At 43.2% G+C, this 20,818-nt stretch overlaps 2 protein-coding genes across 3 annotated transcripts; both read right to left on the reverse strand.

The window, feature by feature from the left end:
• Positions 1 to 199: 199 nt before the first annotated feature.
• abhd17ab (abhydrolase domain containing 17A, depalmitoylase b) lies at positions 200 to 8,914 on the reverse strand. The gene is made up of 5 exons (XM_080876725.1): positions 8,105 to 8,914; positions 7,151 to 7,521; positions 5,754 to 5,948; positions 4,698 to 4,877; positions 200 to 3,100 (listed from the first exon to the last, which is right to left on the reverse strand). Exons 2-5 carry the CDS (start codon positions 7,513 to 7,515, stop codon positions 2,875 to 2,877), a joined length of 966 nt encoding a protein of 321 aa, XP_080732851.1. The 5' UTR covers positions 7,516 to 7,521; positions 8,105 to 8,914; the 3' UTR covers positions 200 to 2,874.
• Positions 8,915 to 12,247: 3,333 nt separating this feature from the next.
• Positions 12,248 to 20,608, reverse strand: LOC308393186 (AN1-type zinc finger protein 5). 2 transcript variants are annotated; one of them, XM_080876728.1, is made up of 6 exons: positions 20,419 to 20,608; positions 18,806 to 19,005; positions 18,310 to 18,421; positions 17,342 to 17,469; positions 16,810 to 16,917; positions 12,248 to 15,643 (listed from the first exon to the last, which is right to left on the reverse strand). In XM_080876728.1, the coding sequence occupies exons 2-6, from the start codon at positions 18,963 to 18,965 to the stop codon at positions 15,495 to 15,497; spliced, it is 657 nt and encodes a 218-aa protein (XP_080732854.1). In that variant the 5' UTR covers positions 18,966 to 19,005; positions 20,419 to 20,608; the 3' UTR covers positions 12,248 to 15,494. The 2 variants fall into 2 exon arrangements, with proteins under 2 accessions (XP_080732854.1, XP_080732855.1); XM_080876729.1 differs by lacking the exon at positions 20,419 to 20,608 and adding an exon at positions 19,148 to 20,412.
• Positions 20,609 to 20,818: the final 210 nt, after the last annotated feature.

Consider the following 20,818-nt stretch of genomic DNA (forward strand, 5'->3'; position numbering starts at 1 on the left):
TTAAACACTCATTTTGCCTTCGTCCGAGCCAGTCCTGGAGCCTCGATGCTCAGCCCCATGAGGCCTTTCACAGCAGACAGGTCTTTATTCAGCCAGTGCCAGGTCTGCCATGAGTGCAAAATCAGGGACTGTTGAAAACACTCATCTCTGGCAGATTTAAGCAAGGACACCAAATAAAAATAAAAAATAAAAAAAAAAGAGTCACATTTAATATCAACTTCTGGTTATGATTTATTAACTTATTCTCTTTAATTCATGAAAAAGAAAGAAAGAAAATCTTTAAAAACTAAAAAACTGTCAGTATAATAAACAATTGATAAGAATGTTTGATGATGAAAATAAAACCCAGAAATGAAACAATCGTCAGCAGAAACCCACACGTCTGAAAAAAGCTTTTCATGTGTCGGCATGAAGCCGGCCTTTCATCTTCTTTCATCACACAAACATATTCAAATACACGTGGTTTCCTCCCTGCACAAACGAGAAATCATAAACAGCTTAGAGAAAAACAAAAAATCCCAACTTGGTTAATTTATCAAGTTCATATTCGGTTCTTGCATATTTCAAAGCAAACGTGATTTGATAAAACTCGATTATTTAGCAAACAGAGAATTTTACAATGAATCTGTATCCAAATGTGAAGAGAATAAGAAGATAAGCTCAGTTTGACGTTCTTTACATAAGATATAAAACATAAGCAGCAGGTAAACTGGGTAAAGCACTAACAACAAAAGCTTTGGTTTGTCCACCGAGCCTAAAAATTCTCCTCAAAAATGTTGAGAATCTGAGTGTTCATCAATCGTGCCTAAGCTTCAAATACAACAACGCACGTAAGCAAAAACACCAGATTCCTTTACAATTTGTTATAAATATTACAATTTTGGTTACAGTTTTAAAACTTTGGTGGATTGCTGGATCACCACAAAGAAAAGGGAAAAAAAAAACACATGGAAAACCCCCACAACAGATATGCATTTACCCTCAGAGCCACCTACAGCAATTCCAACAGGCTCCAACATCTATTTGTACCAGTTCAGGTACGAGGCAGGTCCGTCTCCTGTTACGGGTTAGTCAGATTTCTCCAATAACAAGCTGAAGAATTGAGATCAATCAAATAATGTGCCAATATTTCCTAAAAATATTCTTAGAAGACAGAAAACGCACCTCACAAAACAAAAATTATACTTAAAGAGGACCTATTATGCTCCTTTCCAGCTCCATATTTCTATACTTGGGCTCTACTAGAGTAGCTTTGCATGATTCCCAGCCTAAAATAATCCTTATTTGTCCTACAATGGGTCTCGTGAACAGCAGGAGCTCAAGACCTGATCTGTTTTCTGAGAAAAGCATAATAAACAATGGCTCTCAGTGCGATCACACAGAACCAGAGACAGTCTGACCTCGACTCGCCAGATCGTCTGAAACTTGGTGCTGTTTAATAATGGATATAAGCATAACAGGTCCCCTTTAATCATTATGCAGGTTTGTACACATAGACAGGATAATAATACAAGCAGCTGTTATAAAGTCTAAATTATTTAGATGAAACACTAATCTGTTTAGTGCCTGGTGTTAGTGTTCCTGCTTAACTCTGACAAATCTGCTGATATGTTCTAAGAAGAACATGTGCTCTGATCACACAGATGTTCCTGCGAAACTGGGGAACTATCAGAATATGGACCTGAATGTGGTTACTCTCCCTGCCTTCACTGAAAAAAAAACAACAAAAACAAATCCCTGATGACGGGGTGCAGGTGAGTAATGTGTTGAACTTTAGTGTTGCTCTCCTTGTCTCTGCGCACCGTGAGGAGCAAGAACAGGCCGACAGCTGTGACCCAGCAGTGCGAGACATAAACAAGGCTAAAAGAAACGGACGGGGCTAATGGACTCGAACCCATTCCATTAAATGAAAGAACTGGAGGAATTTTCCATCTGAGCCTCTTCAACGTCTTTCTTTCATACAGCCAATCCCACAGCAGCAGTGGGACACAGATGTGTTAGAGAGAAGCGTGAGGGGGCATCGACGGCTCAGCAAACTGGAGGTGTGGACTGCAGCTCAGATGTAGGATCGAAGTTCGGCTGAACGCTTCGTTGGAAGGAAATATTTTAGGCTGGATGAAATCTGAGGCGCTTCAGCTGTCCGCGCGCTAAACAATTGCGAACACTCGAAAAAGTTACCTGAGCGAAATGTTCAATACGTAAAAACAAGACGCAAAATATAAACTCATATTTATGCCAGCATAATTTTCCCCAAGATTAAAAGCTGTGAGCGGTTTCAAACCTTCATGATGAAAGTTAGAAACGATTTTAAAGATGATGCAGTCTGCGCCAACAAAATGCAGGTAAACGAATACCTTTAAAACATGATATATTGTGTTTAAATTGGCTTCCATTCAACTGTACAGGTGCAATAATTCAATGTAACATAATACCTGCTTCAACAAAAGTCCTCTAATAAAAAGCTGCTAGCAAAAATGAAGTTCCACTCGAAGTGTACGCTGAGGTGGTGACAGGAGCTTTCCAGGTCATGTGATCACTTTGTTGTTCTACTTTTACATCTATCAGTGAAAACCTTTCCCTCTTTTTCATGTTATTGCACAGTACAGGCATCTGCACTATTAAAGTTTCTGCTAAAAGACACACAAACAAACACAAACCCCAACAGTCTCCACTGTGATTATGAAGAGACGCCTCTTTTCCCCTGCGTCTAAATGATCCACGGTCCATTAAAGGTGAACTGCGTCCTGAAGTATGTGCACACGTCACACAGGACGGTTAAGACGGGTCAGATGGTTTCCATCTCAGACAAAAACAGGTGAGGTGCTTTGAACGGACCGGGAAATATGGTCATTATGACGAGCGTAGTGTTGATGGTCAGCCGTGCTGTACCGCCAGCTCCTGTCCTATGAAGCGGCGCAGGCGCTCCAGATACTGGCTGTAGAGTTCAATGTCGTTGTGTCCCGCTCCCTCAACCCAGAGAGGCTCCACAGCCTTCGGGCAGCGCTCGAACAAGGCCAGGCCGTGGGAAAAGTCGATCACCTCGTCCTCCGTGCCGTGGATGATGAGCACTGGGGAAGTGATTTTGGATACTTTCTCAATGCTGAAATGGAAAGAGAGGAAAACAGGAATTAGAAACAGAACCCGCTGAAACAGTGTGGACCGTTCTGACCAGAGATCAGGTTATCGAGTCTGACCCCGTGGCCCTCAGCAGGAAAAGGTTGCAGTGCCCACTCCAGGTCAAGGCTGAGTTCTCCAGAAGTCTTCTGTTGTTTTCCTACCACCTCTGTTCCTCGCCCACTTTACCATCGGATATTAGCTCCTGTGCTAAAGCTGACATGGGCTGCTACTGACTCCGAGTCCTTATTGTGTGGCCAAGAGACTCGTTCTGGGGCCGAGGATCAAAAATAAAAGAACTGTAACAACACATTCGAGTGAACACCCACACTACAACTGCACACCCATGTGTAGCAGCACGTGGGGTTAAACTGAACAAAGAGCTTCAACAATCCTACTGGCACGTACTGGGATTAAAACTGTTTACAGAGAGACTTGAACAACCACAGTTAGTCCAACTGGACTAACAAAACGAGCACACACACACAGGGCAGTGTGTGTGATGAGTCCTCCAGACGTAATTATGTAAAGTCTGAAAATAAACAGTGGCATGGTGGAACAACAGTTAGTACAGACACCTCAGTCAAAGACGGTTTGTAGTCCAAACCCCATTGGTGGCTTTACCGTGTAGAGTTCACATGTCGTCCCACAGAATGAACACGTTGGGGATCCTAACGTAGTCACCTGTGTGAGTGTGAGCTCCGCAGCACTGCCAGCATGCACGGTTAGATGTGTCTTGCAAAGTGCTTTGAGTGGTCATAATAGCAATGCATTTCCATAGTGAGAAAGAGCAACCACGAATCATAACCTACAAATCAGCAGATATTATCAATCATCCAGTCGATACCAGTACACCCAGTATAAGTGTGAGTGGTTTGTAAATGCACTCAACCTTGCCTTCGTGATTTTCCAGTCCAAAAAAACCAAACAAACAAAAAACTATGTGTCAACAGGATTTTCCAACAAATGAGACTCACTACACTGAAAAAACTAAAAACAAATAATTTAAACAGCACTTCAGAAGAAGAAAGGCTTTCCTTTCAGCACGTCTGTTTTCCCTGGACAAACACACTTTCACAAGTCTAAGTGGGAATCATGCTCTTCTGCTGACAGATTAATAATAATGTGAAAATATCAACAGACAGTCAAAGAGTCAGAGCACACAGATTGTGCATTTTGTTTTTGTGCATGACGTTTAAACACCCTACTCAGTGACAGAAAGAAAGAAGATGAAGCACGAACAGCTAGAGGGCAGTATAGAAAGCAGATCCCGTTTCCAACTCATCCACATGACTTGTACAGTCTCAGCTGACTCACAGCTGCATAATGGCTCAACTGTCTGGGATTTCCTTACCAGGATGACTGAGCATGCATCACATATACGGCTTTCACAGCCAATTGCTATGATGTGTTTGATATGCCGCAGTTTATCAAACATCATTTTAATTGGACAACGCAGGGAAACACAAAACCAGTTCATATCAAATTAACATTTTGTGTTTACGAACAAAATGTTATGTGGGAAAGAAATGAAGAGCTTCATACATACAAAACGTGTGAACAGTAAGAAGACTCTCTCTTACTTGGGGAAAGCGTCGAAGCAGTAGGTTTTCTTTGTGTCAGGAAACGCCACTCTCATACCAGATGTTAGAGGCGAGTGAAGAACCACGGCGGCACACTCGTACCGTGACGCCAGGTCTACAGTGGGAACTGTACCGATGCTCTGCCCGTACAGGATGATGTTCTCCGGGCTTATGCCATACCTGGTTAGAAATAAACAGAAAGAAAAAATACGTATAATACAGATGAGAGACAGCAGCCAAATCCACAAATATTACCTTTGGTGTACTAATGATTACTGACAGTACTTTCATTAATGCTTTAGTTATTTTTCAGAAAGAATTTTGTTCCTCAAGGGTCAAAGGTCACATGTCAGGTAAATTTTTTTATAGTCACCAAAAATGACTGACCAGTTTCTAAAATTCAAATTTTTATTTCACTTCATGACTACTCGCAGCTCCGTTAATGAGTGAATCTTTTACTGGCCCACACACAACACAAAAGTTTACTAACAGTGGGATTCTTCTGTAACAGAAGGACTTTCACAGAAACCTTTATATTTCAGAAAGCACATGCATATTTTTTTCAACATGCTGAAATTAAGACCCGAGTAAAGAGTGACACACAACGGTGACTTTTACATGAGCCGACCTTTAGTTAGCGCTCTGTTTTGTAACCCCCGGGCTACAGCTGCATTAGCACAGCACCGCTTCTGTTAATGAGACACTTCATCACCCTACAACGCCCTTGAGATACATCACCCCTTAGCCTTCCCTCATCCATCCATCTCGCTCTTCTTTATTCACACAGCAGCTGTCCTCACTCTGCTCCGTCCTCACCACCACCTCCATTCAACCCCCTTCATCACGCCCCTTTATTCGAACGTTCGTTTTCTGCTTTTTCTCTTCTTTAGCACTTCTCACAACAAAGGCATTTTTTGCCTGGGCACATTTTAAACATCGTTTGATCCCAGCTGTATCCATTGTAAACTCATGCCCCATTTTGCCCGAACAAGTTCGCCTGGGATAATAAAATTACACCTCGAAGGACACGTTTGGGCCAACTGCATCATCACATACCGTGTACGCAGGGCGTGCCAGGCAGCATCTATGTCTGCATACAGATTCTTCTCGGAGGGCTTGCCGGTGCTGACGCCATAGCCCGAGTAATCATAAGAGAAGATGTTGCAGTTGATGCGAGTGCCGAGGCCAATGTAGAAACTGCTCATCTGGCCGAGGTCAACTGCATTGCCGTGGGAGAAAAGCACCGTAAACCTGCAGGGATGATTCAGACAAAGGGTTAGTAACGAGCTAACAGACACAGACAGGTGCACGCTTGTCGGTTTTCCTATTTCCTTTAAAATAAATAAATAAAAATCACTATCAGCACTGGAGCCAAAGATCCAGCCTCTGCTGTGCTCTAATCAGAAATATATGATATACAGAGAACTACATTGTGATTACATGAGAAATATTCTTGTTTAGCGTTGCCAACAATACCATAGCTAAACACAGAACTTTTATTACGGCAGAAAAACAACTGTGCACAGAAATTAATCAAATCACAAGTAACCTGCTGTTTAAATCAAAAAGGTACTTGATTCTATAAAACTGTTGCAGGTTGAAGGATTATTTACCACGAAGGACTCTTGCTTCCAGACATTTAGTATAACCTGAGAAGCAGGGTATCCACTGTGAACGCTGGGTATCTAGCCCTTGGCTGTTATTCATGAATGCGTGTTGTGCTCTCTGGAGTAACCTGATACTTTTTCTACACACCGACTGTTTTGAAATTCTCCCTCAGTGGTTTTGTTTATGAGCTCTTGCAGCCCGTGGCTTCGCTCTTAGCCTTTCCACTTAGAAAGCAGCAAAACAATGACTCTGCCATATCACGTCAGGCCTGGGATCATTCTTTGTAATACTAGAGACACATTAATGCAAGATAAATGGACTGTAACACAAGCCTGTCCATTTCTTTTTAATTCATTTGGTAAATTAATCAGTAGCAGTTGAGAGTTAAATTCTTTTACATCTCATAAAATACTGTCAAACCTTCTAAGATGAAGAAGGTTATTTCCTCTTATAAAGCCATTTACCAACAACGGCCAATAAAGTCAATCACACCACATAGCTGCAAATGTTTTGTCTCTGACTGGAAACTTATGTTGTCAGGGAGTGTGCAAATCTTTTTACTGCGATCAGTATCACGAACAACAGTAAATTCAACTTTAAGGCTCTACAAACAAGCAGAGAAAATAATGAGAAAGAATAAAGACAACAGAATAAAGTCTGACAGGTGTGCCATGATCTACAGAAAAAACCAGGAAGAGAAAATCTTTGCGTCAGCTGAGTCAACAAGAAAAGAAAAGAAAGCAAACCTGGGCGTGAAGAAGACTGTTGAGGAAGAAGACTGTTTAAATGCTTCAGAGCGAGTGTGACATACCTGTCAGTCACAGCTGACAGCTAATTCCATTTACCTGGAACTAGGAGCGCAGCGAATGTACATGCAGCCGACTCGGTTCCCTCGGCTGGATCGAGCAAGAAAGACCTCCGTAGTGTCCAGCTCTCTTTGAGAGTACTGAAACTCCGCTCGGTCCGTCAGGTGAAGCTTCCATCCCCCCTCTACGGCCCCGGTCCCCCCGCTTCCAGCAACCGAGGCGCCACTCCGCGCCCGCAGGCTGGATGTCCCCGTCGCCCCTGGTGCAGCAGGGCCCGCCTCTGGGTCTGGCAGAAAGGTGTACGTGGGTTCTGGGGGCAGGAAAGCTAGCTTGGCTGCAATGCGGCTCGGGCAAGGCGGGCAACAGAACAGGCAGCAGAGCTCACTGAGAGAGAGGCCATTCATCCTTCACTGAGAAGAAGAACACAGACAAGAGGATCACTGTGCAAATGAATTCACATCATGCAAACGTTAACACAATGAAACACTTATTACAATTTAATGCACAGGCCCTTAGTCTGTGGGTGCCGACAATGGGGATGAAGATTTGTCTACACCAGTTTTGGCAGAAAGCATTTCAAACATATTAAATTAATTTTGACGGTTAATGCACTGTCAATCATAATAAGCAATAATAATAATCTGTAAAAGTTTGCCACCTTGAGCGCCTTAATCTCCTTAAATGTGGCTCAATAATTATTCACAGAATAAGTTTCAGGGTTTTTTTGTTTGTTGTTGTTGTTTTTTTAAGAAATCTGAACGCCATCCTGGGCTTTTGCAGCTGTGATGGACCATATATTAAATGTGTTAAATGATTTGACAGACTTGAGCCACAGACCCATCGTTTTTTCTTCATACTTCACACTGATGTTTATAGAGTTCCAGGTAAACCACAGTGACTAATGCTCGTTGTTTTTATTACAAGTCATGAGTGAGAATAAATGCACGTACACGGGGTCCAACATGACCCCCCCGTGTGAAACAGCAGACCTACCTGTTGAGTTGAAGCCTGGTCAAAGAGAAACGAGCTGTGCTGAAACAAAACAAACAAGGAAGTCTTCCTTCCACCTGACCAGAATTCAAACTCGGGACGCTGCCTGCAGCCCTGTCAGCTGAACAAGGAAAAAGAGCTGGAGCCTTCCGGCTGACAGGGAAGTGTTATTTACAAAGTGTCTGCTGGCTTTTCTTTGTAGTCCCTGAACGCCACATTCCACTCATTTTACACCCTGGGACAGACAAACGACGCGCTTTTCTCTCCAAACGCGTCCTGGAGAGCTAACTAAATAAAAACACCAGCAGCTGGTTTTAGTTTGAGATCCCGACTTCTCAGTTTGGGAGACTCGCTTCCAATAAAAGTCCTGCCCTCAAAGTGACCGAAACTAACTTTATACACGAACACAGAGATGTCCCTCTGTGCCCCCTGTCCGAAGAAGTGACAGTGAAGACCAAAAGAAGGGACAAGTCTTCCCCTCGCTTCCCGGAGAGACGTAGTTTTTTTAGCGCGTCCCAGCTAACGCTATGCTGGCTTAAGCTAGCAAGAAGACACAAACACAGCTGCTCGGTAAAAGTGGGCTCGCGCTGTGACGTACAGCGCCGTTAAAATGCAGATCCCGGTGTGAACGCTTCTGTCCGCGAGCCCATTCTGGACGCTGCTGGCGTGTCCTCCCGGTTTATACACAGCCCTGCCTGTCGTTATTAATCCACACAGATGCGGTGTTTTCCTACTTCTCTGCTGTTTCACCGCATCCGGAAGTGACAGTTGACCGGATATGACGCAGGAAGTTTCCATTGGACAATTATGGGAAAGGTGTTATCAGCGCGGATGACGGCGCTGTAAAAGGTGACATGTTTGAACTTGACTGTTAATTTGTATCTTTAAAGATAAAGAAGCTCAATTCACGGTATTTCTCATAATCCAAGAGTCATCGCAATTACTTGGAGACCCGGCTGATTCATCAAAGATGATATGTGCTACTTACAACTAATTTTATTTGATAAAGAGCACATTGTGCCCTAATGGATCTATGTGTGATCTCAATTCAGTTAACAGCTTATATCCCCTTTAATTTCTCAGTTCAGTTTTATTTATATAAAGTCAAATCGCAACAACAGTCACCTCAAGACGCTTTATATTGTAAAGATGTAAGAAAAAAAATACAAAGAAAAACCAACAATCAAATGACCAGGTACTTCCCAACTGTGGGAAGGGGGAAAAAATCCCTTTTAACAGGAAGTTTGACCATAACCAATAATTAAAGTAAATGATTTAAGCTTGTTTTGTGTCCTAAAGGAAGGTGGGTCTTCCACAGGTCAACACTCTTAAGCTGTAACTCTCCCCAACAGTTTATATTAAAACACACACACACACACACACACACACACACACACACACACACACACACACACACACACACACACACACACAGAGCTTTGCTGGCTCAGGAGCCACCTTTACCATCTATTCAAGAGAAATGTCAGCTTTACAACCTGCTATGTAGGCCATCCTACATAAATATCCATAGCCTTGTTAAAACAGCCCTGCATACCCACACCTTTACCTCAGTTATTTTTGCACAGATTTTGAGAGATTCACCTTTGCACTGGAACTGACAAGTGTCGGGGTGATTTATGAGGGGAGGATAGCAGCAAGAGCCAAAGGGAAGATTTATAAGATGGCAGTGAGACTTGCTGTCATGTGGTTTGGAGACAGGGGTACTGACAAAAATTGGGGGCTGAGCTGAAGATACTGAGATCTTCTCTGTGAGTGAGCAGGATGGACAGGATTAGAAATGAATCCATCAGAGGCCGATGATGGAGCCTCAATGACTACCGACCAGTTGCTCTAACACCTGTTATAATGAAGTGCTTCGAGAAACTGGTCCGACGTCACATCATGTCCTGCCTGCCACCCACACTCGACCTGCTCCAGTTCGCATACAGAGCTAACAGATCAACTGAAGATGCCATTGCTACAACGCTCCACACCACCATCTCTCACCTGGAAGTGCAGGGCCGTTACGCCAGGCTGCTCTTTGTTGACTTTAGCTCTGCTTTCAATACAGACTAATAGTTAAACTGCTGGAAATTGGACTTCCTTCTACCACCTGCCGCTGGATCAGAGACTTCCTCTCAGACCGTGTACAGAGAGTTAGAGTGGGGCCTCATCTTTCCTCAGCCCTCAGCCTTAACACCGGCTCTCCACAAGGCTGTGTACTGAGTCCCCTACTGTACACTCTGTACACACATGACTGTGCTAGTACCCACCCAGACAACACAGTCATCAAGTTTGCAGATGATACCACCGTGGTGGGGCTCATCTCAGGGGGAGATGAGACGTCGTACAGAGCTGAAGTTCAGAGGCTGTCAGATTGGTGTGTAGATAACAACCTGGACCTCAATACCACCAAGACAAAAGAACTGGTAGTTGACTTCAGAAGGAGGAAGTCTGAGCTGTAGCCTGTCAGCATCAATGGCGAGTGTGTGGAAAAGGTCTCCAGTTTCACACAGAAAGGCACTCCAGAGGGTCATCAATATGGCCCAAAAAATCATTGGACATCCTCTTCCCTCCCTGAAGGACCTGTACAGCACTCGCTGTCTCAAGAGGGCACGCAGCATCCTACGGGACGGTACACACCCAGGACACCGGGTGTTTAAGCTGCTGCCGTCTGGCAGGAGGTTCAGGCTGCTGAGGTCCCGAACAAATAGACTCAAGGACAGCTTTTACAACAGGGCAATAGCCCTAATCAATGCAAATAGCTCACCTGACTGGCTACCTACCTGGACTTTTTGGGGGGGGAGGTAACAATGGTAAAAACAGTAACAATAATAATATTTATATTTATAACAAGGTGCAATAACAATTAATGTGCAATAATAACAGTGTGTAATACAAATACACTTATTCTTATTTTTTATTACTAAGTTATTATACTGTGTTGTGTTGTGTTGTTTGTGTTGCGTTGTGATGTGTCGTATCGGGTCATGTTGTGTTATATGTAGTGTCGACGTAGGACAGTTTTCCAATTTCATTGGACTATTGGACTATGTACGACTGTGCAATGACAATAAAGAGTTATCTTATCTTAAGGTCCATTAGGCACATCAGTACAAACCCACAGGGCCCCGAGAGGAGGTCTAACTTTTTTTTTGCCCTTTATTAAACACTGGATGACATCAAACAACAAAGCTACTGCCTAGAATGTAACTTATAATTGTTAACTTTAATGACTAAATCATGATGGAAGTAGGATGGATATCTTATACATGTAAATAAACGGGCTTAATTATACATAATAACACAGGAATATCCTATATCAAACTGATATTATTCAGACAGATAACAGAATAAATGAAAAAATTAACGTGGTCTCCATGTGCTAGAGAAAGGCTTTGATAATAATAATAATAATAATAATAATAATAATAATAATAATAATAATAATGGATATCGGCCATCGGCCCCTCTGGCCATCACCAGTAGGCGGTAGGTGAAGTGTCTTGCCCAAGGACACAACGACCAAGCCGGGGCTCGAACTGGCAACCTTCCGGTTACAAGACGAACTGCCAACTCTTTGAGCCACGACCGCCCCCGGTGTCATTCCTGTCATTCCGCCCCTTTGAGTCATTCCTTCAAAAGATATTTCCTCATTCTGTGTTTTGGTGTTGTACGTGTTGACCTGGGAATAATTTCATGAGTGCAGAGGCATGTTTATACTCAAAGTAAGCCCTTGTTCTATAGACAGAAGCATTCTGGGAGATCTGAAAGTAGTATGGATAAAGGTGATAACCTTTATTGACCTGTGGCGCCCCTACGTCTTAGGGCAGGGCTGTCAAACTGCAGAAAGATCAGAACAAGACCTCCAAAGGCTACAAACTGGCCCACTTGATGGCTTTACAAAAATGTGAAAAATCATAGAAAAGTCATTTATAACAGTTAAATACGCTTTTCCCGCTGTGGTGATAACAGCACAACTACATTAGCTGTAAAAACGCGTATATTTCCACATCTCCACATGCAGCTTGTATCACAGTAAAATACTGAGGTTTTCTTCTAAAGCAGAGTGCAAGGAGCTTGGATTTAAAATGAGTATTTATTTAGCATACATTAAGACAAATAAATACAAACGACAAGTGTAAATTAAAATAAACTTTGTGATTTTATTGTTTATACTTACTCTTACACATCTTACAATCCTAACTCTTAAAAGAAAAAATAAAAAGATATCTGGTGGTGTTTCTGGGGGACTGGAGTGCCAAGGGACGGCAACTACACCTCTGTGAACATCGTAGATTTCATCTCAAGTCCCTAAAGCTCATCTTGAAAGACAGAATAATATGTCTTTATTCCTGCAGTGAAGCTGAAGAAAATTCATCCTAACTCACAAGTTTATTATTCTCAATCAAAACCCTTGCATGATGAAGACACTGATTATGAAAGGTGTGAGAACATCAAACAATAATCAATGCAACAAAAAAGGGGAAAAAAAAAAAAAACCAAACAAAACACAAGTATATGCACTGATAATATCTCAGTTACTCAGGTCACGTAGCCCTAATTGCTGGTGGCAAGTCAAACAGTCAAAAGATTTGAATGATTCAAATGTCTCAAATCACATAAAGACAACCATCGTCGGCCAACGGACAGTCAGTCTGACGGCAACACGACTTATCGTGTGACTTGTGGTGGTTTACATTCAAACTGCTCACATTTATCAGGAAAAACATGCTGAAACGTTTGGAGCACTGATATGAGCAGTCAATAGAAAATGAGCGTAAACCATGCAACCCCCCATGATTTACATAACTGAACAATCATTACAGGAAAATTCTCCCATGAAGAGACAATTAATCTGTAAAGGAAAACAGAGCTTACCGTATGCAACGATGTTTTATAATCATCAACCAAGTCTGAGAATTCTGTGTCTAAAACACAACGAACTGCAGAGCAGCACCAACCACTCGTCCCCCTGAATATCACAGTTAACACCTTCTCAATTTGAAATTTACACTGTAGGTGTGACGGTGGAAGAAGTTAAATCACCGTCACTGCGGGCTCAACTCATCCACGGCAAAACGTCTCGCCGTCGGCATGCCAAGTCATCACGTCGGCCATTAACGCAAAGACTCGACGAAGGCTCTTTTTCAATCAGAAGAGGCAGAACTAAGCCGACACACGGAGGAGTGTGATTCCTCTCTTTCGCCTTTTGCGGTGGATTATTTTTAAATTGCATTCCCTGAAAATTCAAATGCAACTTTTCTCCAGCTTTCATTAATATATATAATGAACCGCATCAAGCAACATTTACAGGGAAAGCTTTTAATAATGAAAAGATGAACCCTCTATTTCTTGCTTGGGGCCCTTTAAACTTTCAGTAATATCGCTATTGCTACAAATCAGTAACAGGATAAAAGCTCTGACTGAGATACTCTGTTATTCAGCAACGTTAATATAGCTCGGGAGGGAGGAGGGGGGGCTGGTTAAGAGTGTAGCTAGTATGGTAAAATAGAAACCACGTGGCCTGCAGGGGATACTAGTGGTTATTAAACAATTTGAACATTACACGTAAAAACCTGAAAAATTAATGAGGAAACAAGATGGGGAAAACATCAGTGCTAGTTGTAGCACATTTTTTTTGGATAATTATGAAAAGCACTTTAATACAGAGAGTACTATTTGTTGCCTTAATTCCCCACCTTTATTACCTGGCAAAAATCTACATTGAGGTTATACTATAAGAAGAGGAGCTGTATGGTATTTACATTTGAGGAAAAAAAAAAAAAACAGTCCTGTTAACGGGAACCTTACGGTTCCGGCCATGCATTGTGCTACTGCTGTGCGGCTTTTTAAACATTCCAGCTTCATTTCAAACTACGCGGTCACAAAACAGCAACGCGTGTTTGACTGCACACATGCACGTGGGACTGATCTTCCTAGAAGAAGCTAGCTAGAAGCAGTCTGAGCACACTGTAAAAGCACAGCACGCAACTCTGCGGCACTGCAACGCTGAGCAGAACGTACGCCATCGTCTATGAGAGCAACTGCGACCCGGGTCAGTTTTCATTCAGCATGTGTCAGTGGTCTGCTGGTGGTAGGAGAAACGTGGAGCTTCATACAGGCTCCGAAGAACATAAATGGTCATTCGAGGCGAGCGCGCCGCCTTACCGAAGAAGAAAATCTCAGCAACTCGACAAGGCAATTTCATCAGCAAGGCTGCGATACAGCTCGGATATAAACTGCAAGTGACCCGAATGCTGAACAAAACTGAGTGGGCATGGCACCGTAGCTTGTGCTCTGCAGCGGACATACGTCGTTGTGCTTCATACCCAAAGCCTTAATCACTGACATCCTACTGCACTCGCTCCCTCCGAGCGGCTCAGCCGGGCTCCGCTCCGTCACGTCAGAGCTCGGGCGCGCATTTTCTTCTTCACTGGTTACATAATCAGGATGGAATTACTTAAATATAATCGAAGAAAAAGTTAAGAGCAAATCGTTAAAGATTCGCGGACACATGCTGCCAATCCTCCAGCACAGACCAACCAAACAATAAAAAATAAATAGAATGCAATCACACAATTCAAGCTAACTACAATATATTAATATAGATCTTCTGATGTCATACGCTCATTAAAATAAAGAAGAAAAAAAAAAAATCAATCACACAGTTAAGTCAAGGTCGTTTGTTTCCCTCCCCGGCTTTCCCCTTCCAATGACTGTTCATGCACCCGGTATCCATACAAGCCTACATATCAAAGAGAGACGCATGTGGAAAACTCAGACTTTGGAGTACTACATGTGGTCGCCCACAGAGTAAAGGAGTTGCCAATTTGACAAGTAGTTGACATCATTTTTCAGTCTGGGATAAAATGCTATATTCCAAAGCCCTTAAAGGTCTTGCTGATACATGAGTCACTAGACCCCCTAAATGTGTTTCTGTCATTATCCCGATTGACACATTCCTTAACAGCTTATCCTCGTTCATTTCAGCTACCTACAGGGATTGTATAAAAAAATACACTCACACGATCCCGCTAAGTGGAAAAACAACAACAACAAAAAAAACAAAAGGGGTAAAAATCAAATTCCTGCCCTTCCCACGGCAAAACAAATGTCCACCAAGCCCTCATGGCTCTCTCCCCAGCTCTCAAGCAAATGTGCACGCACACACACACTTTCATACAAACACACGCGCGCGCTGCAGCCACAAGTGGAGAGAGAGGGAGATGCTAGTAAGGGAAGTGTCTGGACTGTGGCTGCGACCGCACCACCCCCACCCCGCCCGCTTTACACTACCATGAACAAATGAAGCCACGATATCAGGTGTTTTCATCCAAGTCGCCATTGTTCAAATTCACAAAGTCAGAAACTTCTTTTTTGCTCTCAGTCCTCATAACTTCTGAATCTTCTCAGCCACTACGATGGGGTTCTCCTTGCGTAACTGGGCAGCGGCTGCGCTCCGGTAATCATAGGGACAGTCGTGTTTGTCGGAGTAACGATGGATGGCGCAGAACAGGTTGCCACAGCGACAGTCAAAACCTTGAGGAAAAAGAAGCAATTAAACTTGGACGCTTTATTATAGATATCACATGTATCTGGACACCAGAGACCAAAACTCACATCTCGTTTTGGGGCAGAATGGCTATTTTCTTCAATTTGGGATTGTTTCATTTCTCGGGTGCTGACCCCAAATCAGTGTGTTAGAACAGACAAGAGGACAGAGCAGCAAGGAAACTATGTGCTGCAGTAGATAGGGCCAGCAGTAAAACCCACATATGTTTGGGTTTATATACAGCATATTTGATGCATTATCTGCCATCAGACCAGACTACTAAGACACCACTGACAAAAACATTCATTTGACCTTAAAAAAAAAAAAATACGGCAATTGTTCCTTGACTGCTGCCTTGTTAGGCCGGTAAATCTCACCACATGACTTGGTTCAGATCTTCCAACTTCTGTGAGGTAAAATTCACCGACTTCTTTTTAGCGTACCATTTCCAAAAGTTAATAAGCTTTGGTTACACACACACACACATTATGAAAACTCAGTTTTCATGCTGTCTATCCGTAAACTAAAGAGTTATTTTTCATTGTTGGGAACAGCCCTGTGTCTCTCTCCAAGCTGCAGGAAAACAGAGTCAGCTCGAGGTGCAGAGGGAGACTGAGGCTATATTAAAAAAGAAAGAAATGCATCACCCAGTCCTACTACATCCCGATTATTTTACAGACTTATTCTTACACTGCCCTGTGTAAGGTTTTAATTAAATTCAGTTTGACTGGGCCTTGATGATGTTGCTCAATTTTACATGCTAACTCAGGATGTGGTCTCAATTAAGCTGATATATAATCATTGCTATTAAGTCTCAGAGTCTCCTATGAAGCAAAAAAAAAAAAAAAAGGACCGAGCTGCACACTGTGAAATGTATCACTTAAGTGCAGAATGTCGCTCGCTGTACATAAGCAATCATCACAGAATAAATGCACATATGAATCATTTGTGTGCAGCTGTCATTATTGTCCTTTAAAAACAGGTTTAGCTCCAAAAGCTCTGCAGGCGAAGAATATTAAAGATGTCTTTGACATTGCACCACATACATCCGTGTGCCAAATCAATGTCTTATTAGGGGTGAGGAACCCCTGCCGACTCATAAAACACAGGATAAACAGATAAGAAACTTGAGTGAAATTCTTCCCTCACTTACCAGTAAGTCCTACTTTCTTCCGGCAAGAAAAGCAGCGATTCTTTTTCTTGTTTTTATCAGGAGTCTGGTCGCCATCAGACGAAGCCTGCGCAGCTTCCCCGACTGGCTCTGGTGGGGAAAAACAAAGCAACCGTATGTAAAACAGCTGTATGTTTATTTATGCACATGTACAAAAGACAACACAATTAACTTCAACCAATCAAATATGCTAGCCGGGTCAGAGGCCGTAACTTAAGCTTTATAAAATATTATTTAAACACGTAAAAACACGATTTCCTTACACAGTTATTTGACTGCAACACAGAACATGCCACACAGCAGAAGGCAAAATGAAATAAAACGGGAAAACCAATGGAGTCATCACAGAGCATATTGTGTTTATCACTTCAGGCACGCTCCCGGAACACGGTGGCGAGTGCGTCCCATTGTTTATTCACGCAGCAGTTCTTAATAGTGTACTCCTCTGCTTTGAGTAGGGCCGACCGTGTGGACGGTGGGTAGGGAATGAACTACTGCTTTCTACGATGTTTACCTGTGCTGTTTGAAGTACCCTCCTCTTCACCCTCCTCGGCTTCTGCTCGATCAGAATCCACAGCTCCTGAATCCTGGGAGATGCTCATAGCTGTCATCTGTTGAGTTACTGGGCTGGTGGAGCTGGGACTAACAGGGCATCAAATCAAGTCAGCAAATTTCAGTTTAGATTAAATAAAAATACTGAAAAAACACACAACAAAAAAAAAAGAATTGAAATGATTAAATTTATCTTGGTACTCTCTTTGCTTTGGTTTTGTCCCCTTTGGGAGGAAACAGATCCAGTGCACACGCTGCAATATAAAACCATTTTTAGCAATTTCAAGAGCCTCGCAGAACTTTTCTTACCTATCGCACTTTCCTCACAGTGAATTAAATCCATTTTTAACATTTAAAAAGGTTAGCCCAATGGTAAAGTTAAAGCAAATTATAAAAGAGGCCCTTCAAAATGCCGAATAGCAGAAAAAGAACTTGGCCAGCAAAAAATTATTCAGCATTACACTGCAGTTTTTCAGAACAGGGCCTCAAGCTAAGTTTTAAACTACACCATCCTCTAGCTAATTTTCTTCCAGTGTCAATGACAACACAGCCCATCGTACACTTAATTTGGCTTTTGATAATCATCAGAAGCTCATCACAACCTCACCTGTCAATGTCGACGTGCAAATTGAAATAGCTGAAAAGTTCTTACTAGAAGGTTGGGGTCGTCAGGGTAAGGTAAAAATGTTTTCACCCAGAAAATGACTGCACCATGGTGATAGAAGGTTTTGTTTTCATAAATAAATATGCACACAACTGCCTACCCTTCTGCAGAGGCAAGCTGCGGTACTAGCATGAACTGACTGGACTAGTCAAAGAGCCAACACGGAGTATATTTTTCCTTGATGAATCACATCTAAAACACTGATTCACAATGACTCAATGAAACAACACGGCTCTCTGCGCTTTTCTACGCGTAACTCAGCATACCTGGTTGTTTGTTCCTCAGGTGGGGTTCCTGCCACCTCTGTACTGGGCTCTGAGGTTGTGCTCTCCACAGTTGTACCGGCCGATCCTGGTGATCCCGCTGGTGAAGTAGCAGCTGTGTGCACGCATGTGTGTGTCGGGGAGGGGGGAGGACAGTCAGATCAGTCACAAAAATCTGTTGTTGCCTCACACATGGATGACTTTCCACTTGCTTCTAAGCGTCTTGACATTCCCTACATGTATTTGTTTACCATGATCAGATGCACTTTGAGTTAATGTACAACAACAGATGGCAATGTAACTCTCTTGCTTTCTGATGCCACAGTGTAGGCAGCTAATGCTACCTCTGTTCTCCAGCCCCTTTTAGCTAGTTCGGCTCCCTATTTCCAGTGCACTTTTTGAGTGACTCCCATTTAAAAGCTCCTGACTTATTCACCTGGTACACCCTTATCCAGCAGACCCCTGCTTTTTATAGGTCATGTCTCTCCCATCTTCCTACCTTTCTCTCCAGGGGGGCTGGACCGCCCCCCTCCCTGTTGTCTCTGCAGGTGTTCCTTGTAGCAGACCGAGCACATGCCGTTGGTGCGGGGGTTACCATAGAAACCGCATCCCATAGTGCAAAGCATTGGCACCTGCGTCTGATTGGTCTCCTGAGCCATGCTCTGACAGAGGGGGTAAGGGGGATGGGAGAGGATAATCCTGAAAATGGGGTTGCAGAAGTTAGTGAGAATAATTAGCAGTCCCTGTTTGATTACAAAGCTTTTAGGTTGGAGCTAAAAGAGCTTGGAGATTGGCATTGCAGCATGAGAGTAGAGTTTGAGCACATCATGACTTCTTTTACCTCTTTTGCACCGACACAGAGCCAGTCCAGCTCTGAAAGGCTTGAGGACTGATCGTTACATAGCTTAAAGAAAAAAGACAATCACAGCAGACAAATCCTGGGGCTTATTTGGCAAATACTGTTACTTTCTAGCTAAAGCCCCTTCCAACTTTTACAACCAGTAAATTTGCAGCACTGAGCTGGTTCACACTTTTCTGGCACAGAAAGTAGTCATCCCTCCCCCCCATTTACTGGAATGCATTGAACCAGCTCTAGATTAGGCACTGGACAAGTGGAAAAGAGGTCTTTGTGAATTAAAGGTTATGGTCCACTACTTGCAGCTGTAATGAAGGTCTGTTGCAGTTTTATAAACTTCATAAACCAAAATTAAGACCAACCCCAACTTCTGAAGGCCAAAGTCCACGATTACTGCAAAATCAGGCCTGGACTTTGGCACACTGAAAATACTAATAAATAAACTATGCTTCAAAATTATTAGAAAACACAAAAACGTAGCAGCAATAGAAATACCAGTGAAACGGATCGCCGAATGTACTGCACCTCTTACAACATCAAAGCAAGCACGAGTTTTAAAAGTAGGAAGCTGTGGGATTAGTTTGAACAAACACGGAGAGCTGTGCATGGTGACGGAAACAAAGGGTCCAAAGAGCCGCACACACACACCCTAGAAGGTAAATGACGGTGTGTGAAACATGCGCTAACTCAGCTGTTTCGCGCTTTCTTCCGCCGCACAAGACGTTTTTGGTCATGGAGAAAGTTGTGAAAAAGACAACAAGAATAAAACAAAAACCCCGTCAGTACGAAACCCTAAATACCGACGCGCTGGCTAACGTTAAAACTGCGCTGCGTGCAGTTTAGCCGAACAACTTCCAGCTGGCTGTTCCCAGTCCGAGTTTGTCCGCACAAGAAAACAATTGGCGTCCTGTGCTTGAATAGCTCACAGCAAACATTAGCAAACAGCCTCGCTGGACGTTTGGTCTGTCTGACAGTGCATACAGGTGTAAAAGGAAGGACGAAACTCGACCGGTGGCCCTGTGTCATCGTGAAAAATACGAAAGTTAAATGCTACAGCGTCCTCGGTGACGAACTATACGCAGATCGCGGCTTTTCAATCGAATAAACGCTAGTGTTAGCGGGCTATCTGTTAGCAGAGTTGCTAACGCAGTCAGCCAACCCAAAACTAGAGCGCCTCCCAACAGCGTCCCGGCTGGGTTTATGACCGGTACCACATCCCGGGAATCTGCCGAATCAGTCGGGAATGAAGACATTACCTGAAACGTAGTTAATCGGCGGCTGTCGACGACGGAGGGGTTCAGATTTGAGTGAGCTGTGTCCCCAGCAGAGCGCGCGGCCTCCTACCCAGCGCTAGCTCCCGACATTCGAAACAACGACCATGACGTCACCGCCAATGTCAGCCCTCAGAGCGACGGGCCAGCACAGCAAACTACACCTACACCACCTCCACAGCTGATCATCACACACAAGGTCAGAACAGCATCGTTCGGCCCCAGTCCCTCTGTGGACACGATCCCTGACTTTGGCCTTTTTATTTAGGCGTTTTAATCTTACAGTTAATTTGTTTTATGTTATTGATCTAATGCTGCTTCTTGAGTTCCACATCCACAAAAAGACTTCCATTTTTGTGATGAAACAGGGAAATCAATCATTTCT

The sequence above is a fragment of the Rhamphochromis sp. 'chilingali' genome (genome assembly GCF_963969265.1).
Source record: "Rhamphochromis sp. 'chilingali' genome assembly, chromosome: 3".
NCBI lineage: Eukaryota > Metazoa > Chordata > Actinopteri > Cichliformes > Cichlidae > Rhamphochromis > Rhamphochromis sp. 'chilingali'.

Excerpts from the sequence above, each read along its gene's own strand:
- abhd17ab (XM_080876725.1), bottom strand. The coding sequence starts at position 7,515 with ATGAATGGCCTCTCTCTCAGTGAGCTCTGCTGCCTGTTCTGTTGCCCG. Across the intron at positions 5,949-7,150 it reads CGCTGCGCTCCTAGTTCCAG|GTTTACGGTGCTTTTCTCCC; the intron begins GTAAATGGAATT and ends TCATCCCTGCAG. Across the intron at positions 4,878-5,753 it reads TGGCACGCCCTGCGTACACG|GTATGGCATAAGCCCGGAGA; the intron begins GTATGTGATGAT and ends ATTTCTAACCAG.
- LOC308393186 (XM_080876728.1), bottom strand. The coding sequence starts at position 18,965 with ATGGCTCAGGAGACCAATCAGACGCAGGTGCCAATGCTTTGCACTATG. Across the intron at positions 17,470-18,309 it reads CCTGAGGAACAAACAACCAG|TCCCAGCTCCACCAGCCCAG; the intron begins GTATGCTGAGTT and ends ATGCCCTGTTAG. Across the intron at positions 15,644-16,809 it reads GAAGAAAGTAGGACTTACTG|GTTTTGACTGTCGCTGTGGC; the intron begins GTAAGTGAGGGA and ends TTTTTCCTCAAG.